The 5730-nt window shown below is 37.2% G+C and overlaps 2 protein-coding genes across 2 annotated transcripts; both read right to left on the bottom strand.

Annotated features, from left to right (window-relative positions):
- Positions 1-1740: 1740 nt before the first annotated feature.
- On the bottom strand, positions 1741-2601 carry LOC146996889 (zinc finger BED domain-containing protein 5-like). Its single transcript, XM_085819704.1, has 2 exons — positions 2193-2601; positions 1741-2129 (listed from the first exon to the last, which is right to left on the bottom strand). The coding sequence occupies exons 1-2, from the start codon at positions 2599-2601 to the stop codon at positions 1741-1743; spliced, it is 798 nt and encodes a 265-aa protein (XP_085675830.1).
- A 20-nt stretch (positions 2602-2621) lies between these two features.
- LOC118189279 (SCAN domain-containing protein 3-like) lies at positions 2622-3575 on the bottom strand. The gene has a single exon (XM_035359856.2). It carries the CDS (start codon positions 3573-3575, stop codon positions 2622-2624), a length of 954 nt encoding a protein of 317 aa, XP_035215747.2.
- Positions 3576-5730: the final 2155 nt, after the last annotated feature.

Genomic DNA, 5730 nt, shown 5'->3' with positions numbered 1-5730 from the left:
CCCAACGGATCCGATTAGTCGCTACGGTCCGCCAACGACTGATTTTTAAAGTCTTGAGATCTGCCTTCACAAAATGTATCCGTCCTGTGCGAGGTCTTCCTCTTTTCCTGGTACCCTCTACACTTGCAAATGTCACCTTTTCAACATGGTTCAAGTTGTCACATCTAAAGATATGTTCAAGCCACCTGATACGATACTATTTGATGACTCAACAGTATTAGGTTGTTTGTATCTTTTATATATTTCATGGTTAAACAAAATTCTCCATCTATTATTTTCTCTAACTGGGCCATATATTTTTCTTTCAAAGATTAGAAGTCTTTCTTCATCTGTTTTTTTAATGGCCAGCATTCACTACCATACAATATGATAGGTCTAATAAGAGTTGTATAAAGAGTTATTTTTGTCTAGAAGTTTAAGAGTTCCTTTAAACTATAATAACATGTATTAGCTCTAAATAATCTATAGTCAGTTTCAAGTTTAATATTGTTATCATTGGAGATGATAGTACCGAGATACGTAAACTGAGAAACGTCTTCGAAAGTATAGGAATTTATTTTCAGTGAGAGGTTTATGTGCTCTACTAGTTACTATCATACATTTTGTTTTACACTCATGAATGGTTAATCCAATGTCTATAGCTGCAGACACTAGAGAAATAAAAGTCTTCACAGCCGCCGGTTTACTTCTGCCAGTAATGTCGATTAACGTACGCTAGTAACTGTATAGATCTCTGAAGTATGGTGCCTCTAGTTATAATTCCGGCATCTCTAATAGCCTTTTCAAGGACGATATTAAAAAACATGAATGTAAGGGCATCACCTTGTCTCAGCCCGCTTTCAGTATAGAATGCCTCTGATAGATCAGACATGATTTAAACTCTGCAATTTACTCTCTCTAAAGTTATTCTAGAGAGATCAATCAATTTTCTAGGGAATTCGAATTCCAGCATAGCTTCAAACAGATTTTCATTGTATACGCTATCATAAGCAGTTTTAAAATCTATAAAAAGACGAAAGGAATCAATATTATGTTCAATTTTTTTTCCATAGTTATTTGTCTAACAGAATGAATTTGAAGAATAGAAAATTTTCCAGCTTGAAATCCACATCAGTAGCTACCAATAACTGAAGATGCATACGGTAATAACCTATTATATAAAATATGGGAGAAGATTTTAAACGCTACATTTAAAAGGGTGACTCCTCGATAGTTGTTACATTCCACATTGTCTCCTTTTTTAGAAATGGAATATATGGAACTCTTTTCCCATTCAATGGCCATCTGCTTCGTAGTCCAAAAGCATCAATCAGTTCAGGTAGGTGAATATTAATAAGTTCTGCCTTAATACCGTCTGGTCCTGCAGCTCTGTTGTTATTAAATTCTCAACAGCTTTTGTCACTTCAAATAAGGATGGTGCATCAAGTTCCAGAGTTCGATCATTTTCAACAACATTCAGGTCGATATTTAGATCAGCTTCATCCCGTAGAAGATCACCTTCACAGAGATCTCTAAAGCAGCGTTTCCCAACCTTTTTTGGCCAAGGCACACTTGTCGCGGGGAAAAAAATCACGAGGCACACCACCATTAGAAAATGTTAAAAAATTAACTCTGTGCCTATATTGATTATAATAAAGTAATTCTCTTGAATAGGAATCAAATAAGCACAAAGAAAGTATTTTATAATTACTTTATTATGAAATATAAGTAAACAGAATAGTGAAAAATTATAAAATACTTTCAGTGCGAAACCTGGGCCTGTTTGGCTGAACACAAAGCTGATATTCTGGCTGGAATCGAAGAAAGACACACACGTAGCTCTTCGTCAACAGTTCTCAGTCTCTCTCTGTATTTGGTTTTCATAGCAATCACGCTTAAAAAGCTAATCTCACACAGATATGTAGTGGAAAAAGGGAGCAATGTCAAAATAGCTTTGTTTGCCAGAAGGGGGAACTCCTTGGCAGTATCCAACCAAAAACTGTCCAAAGGTAGATCAGCAAATCTTAGCTTGCAACCACGATTTTGTCTCAGTTCAATTAGTTCCTCCTGCTCCTGTAAAGTCATTTCCTTTCCAACAACTGATGCTGAGCTGTAAGGGTCCCTAACCCAGTTAAGGCATTCAGTGGAGACTGAAGAGAAATAAAATGACAACTTCTCCTCAAGAGTTTTTAAATGCTTAACTATTATCTCACACAGTACGGCAGTGTGAACACCTGGCCATTGCATGGTGAGTGTGAACATTTCAAGATTGCCACTTTCCACGTGTTGATGCCAGAGTTGCACCTTTGAACGGAATCCATTTATTTTATCTGTACTTGTAAGCAGGTTTTCATTTCGGCCTTGCATTCGGGTGTTCAATTCATTCAGATGATGAAATATATCTGCCAGGTATGCCAGCCTTGCACACCACTCATCACTTGCAAGCTGCTTTGCGTAATCTGACCCCTCATTTGTCAGAAACACTTTAAGTTCCTCCCGCAGCTCATACACACGAACCAAGACCTTGCCACGCGACAACCACCGGACCTCCATATGAAACAGCAAGGTTTTATGCTTTGCTCCCATCTCCTCACACAAAGCTGCAAATATGCGACTTTTCATGGGTCGTGACTTTACAATGTTTACCATGCGCACAACATGGCTACGAGGGCCTCGCGGTGTAAAAAACAATGCGTAATAATCACATCTGGATTTCTTTCCTTCACTCTGCTTACAAAGCCTTTGGTGCGCCCGACCATGGCTGCAGCTCCATCGGTGCAGACACTTGTGGAGTTTTCCCACTTAAGTCCTCCTTGTTCAAGGTATTCTGATGTGACCCGAAAAATTTCTTCTCCTGTTGTTTTTTCTGGCAATACCTTGCAAAAAAAGAAGTTTTCTCTAATTGCATCACCATCAATAAAACGCACATTAGCTAAGAGTTGAGCATGTCCACTGATATCAGTAGACTCGTCAAGTTGCAATGCAAATTTCTCACTGATACGGATCTTTTCCAAAACCACACTTTCGATGTCTGCAGACATGTCATTAATACGTCTGGAAATTGTGTTGTTTGAGAGAGGGACTTTGGCTATTTCCTTTGCTGCTTCAGGTCCGAGCATCTCCTCTACAATAGCTTTGCAGGCAGGAAGTATTAATGTCTCTGCCACAGTGTGCGACTTTTTTGTCTTGGCTATAAGTTCAGCAACTTGATAGCTAGCTTTAAGAGCTCTTTCATTTACCTTTGTTGTTTTTCTCATAAAAGTTGCCTGTTTCTCCATGTTGTCACGCAGGCGAACAAAATAGTCCACATTCTTGTTTTGAAGCAAAGGGTGTTTCGTTTGGAGATGGCGTTTAAGTTTGCTTGGGACCATAGCACTGTTAGCTAGCTTTTCACCACACACCACGCACAGTGGAGTTGGTTTGTGTTCATCTCCAGTGAAAGTAAATCCAACTGAAATATAGCTTTCGCTATATTGCCTTGCGCCAGAGAATTTAACCATCTTTGCTTTCTTTTGACCCCCACTCATACTCGGGCTCTCATCTGACTCCAGATTTTGTTCAGAGTCCAGTTCTTTCCTTTTCAAAAACTTGTCCATCACTGCAGTATCAGTGTCTCTCTCCTCAAAGCAGCTGTTGTCTCTCTGACACTGTGTGAGGCGTCTGCCTGCGTCTCATGGGGGCGGGGACACGGCGGACACTTGTCAAGATTGGCAGGGGGAGGAGTTATAGCACTGCACAGCGCCGTGACCACCTATGACACTGGCGGGGGGAGTGACGGGAGGAGTTATAGCGGGCGAACAGCACCATGACACCCAGACCCGGCGGCACACCACGGTGCTTCAGACGGCACACCGGTGTGCCGCGGAACAGCGGTTGGGAACCGCTGCTCTAAAGAACTCTCTCTGTCTTTTTCGCACTTCAACTCGATCGATTCTAAGCTCGCTATCATCTTTTCTAGAAGTAATAATCCCGGAGTAGGCAAAGCAAGATAGAGCATTGCTTTTCTGGTAAAATTTTCTCGATTTCTCAATCCTCACTAACTCGTTCCTCCAAATACGAAACAGTTTTTTTTTCTTCTCAACTCTTTATAATTTGCTTCTACTCCTCTCTAGTGTTTTTGAAAGTTTATAAGCTTTGTTTTTCTCCTCAGTAATTTTGCACAATCACAATCATACGATTCATGTCGTTTATTCCCTTTCAGTTTTGGTATAACTTTCCTTGCAGTATCCTCAATTATTTTTTCAGTTAATTTCCAGGAGAAGTCACCATTCTGTAAGCCATCACATTTCAGTAGCCTTTCTATTAATTTATTTCTTAAGTATTTATTTAATATTATTTACAACTGCTTTTCGAGTTGATGAAACCTAAGCCATTAACCATTTTGCCTCCCATTACTTCTAGGTTACAGGTTACATAATTAAACTTTCAAATGCAAAGCATGTGTTTAAATGTTCTTTGTCCATAGAGTGTCCAAAATAACATAGAGAAGGATTTCTGAGTCTAACGCAATTTATATGAGCATTAGGGCAATCATATATCTCGTTAAAAGAGGGAAAGATGCCACAACTGTAGCACAAAGAGAATATCATACAATACATTCCTTGTTTAGAAGATACTTCCAAACCTTTACATTGGTTTTAACATGTTGAATTATGAACTTGTCTTAATTCCATGTTTAACAGCCTTTTAATAGAAGTAAAGATCATTAAATATCTCGGTTTCTAGAGGGCAGTTCTTCCTTTCATCCCAGGAAATCTGATTCTCATTTTTCTATATTCGACAATGAGCCAGTAGCCATTGTAATGTAGCCGGCAAGAGAAATTAGAAGATGCCGGCACTCATAAATATGTTTCGAGTCGCATTTTTTTGCTGGTAAGAATCATAACATATCTGCGTAATATGGTTTTGAAGAAAGAGGTGTTACGTTGGTAAATATTTTGTAAAATCAAATTTTTATACTAAAAATGTACTTCTAAATTTTTTTACAACTTCGTAGAGAATTTTACACTTTCAGTAGGATGGAGACTTGCTATATGATTCCCACAAAGCAAAAATACCAGTTAGTGAGGTATTTACTTTGCTTTAATTAATTAAAAGCAAAAACTTCCAAAACTTTAAGTGAAAAACTCACAAAGATTTTAATTTCAGTGTGCCCTATTCGTTTTAAACCTTTATATGAAATTCAAAATCTTCAGATCAAATTTAGGAAGTAACTTTAAAAAAATGCTCATTTCGTCGTTTATCAGTTCCACTTTGGTGAAACAACATTCGTTATTAAGTTTATATGCAGTTGGCACTATGGAAATATTAATAACATATATCTCTAGAAATTTCATGCGTAAATGTACTGAATAATTTTATTTCATACTTATTGAACTATAATGAATGTTTCATTAATTAGAAAATTTTTTTCAACGAATACCATTAAAAATTTACATTTTGTATTTACAGAATTCTTCCATCCCTGGAGCCGATTAAATTTAAGTTCTAATAGAAAGCGCATGCTCTAAGTCAGTATTTAGAGTAATAAAACCTGAAGCTATCTTTTTAGATCATTTAGTAAAATTACAAGATGCATTATAATATGGACTCGAAAGTGTTTACTTTGATAAGACTCCGTTTTTGGCCGTTTTAGAAAATTTCTGTTTAAATGAGTATACAAGAATTAATAAGTAAAGAAAGAAAATAAAAAAAGCTTTTAAGAAGGTCGATTATAGTAATTACATGTAAAATTTTTTTTGATTTAAAAAA

This window comes from Stegodyphus dumicola, chromosome 6 (genome assembly GCF_044657685.1).
Source record: "Stegodyphus dumicola isolate Sdum_Otavi_A_Nest chromosome 6, ASM4465768v1".
Classification (NCBI taxonomy): domain Eukaryota; kingdom Metazoa; phylum Arthropoda; class Arachnida; order Araneae; family Eresidae; genus Stegodyphus; species Stegodyphus dumicola.
Note: the sequence above shows the minus strand (reverse complement) of the source record. Positions and strands in the feature narration are given on the sequence as shown.

Excerpts from the sequence above, each read along its gene's own strand:
- LOC146996889 (XM_085819704.1), bottom strand. The coding sequence starts at position 2,601 with ATGAAAAGTCGCATATTTGCAGCTTTGTGTGAGGAGATGGGAGCAAAG. Across the intron at positions 2,130-2,192 it reads TGTTCACACTGCCGTACTGT|TCTCCACTGAATGCCTTAAC; the intron begins GTGAGATAATAG and ends ATTTCTCTTCAG.
- LOC118189279 (XM_035359856.2), bottom strand. The coding sequence starts at position 3,575 with ATGGACAAGTTTTTGAAAAGGAAAGAACTGGACTCTGAACAAAATCTG.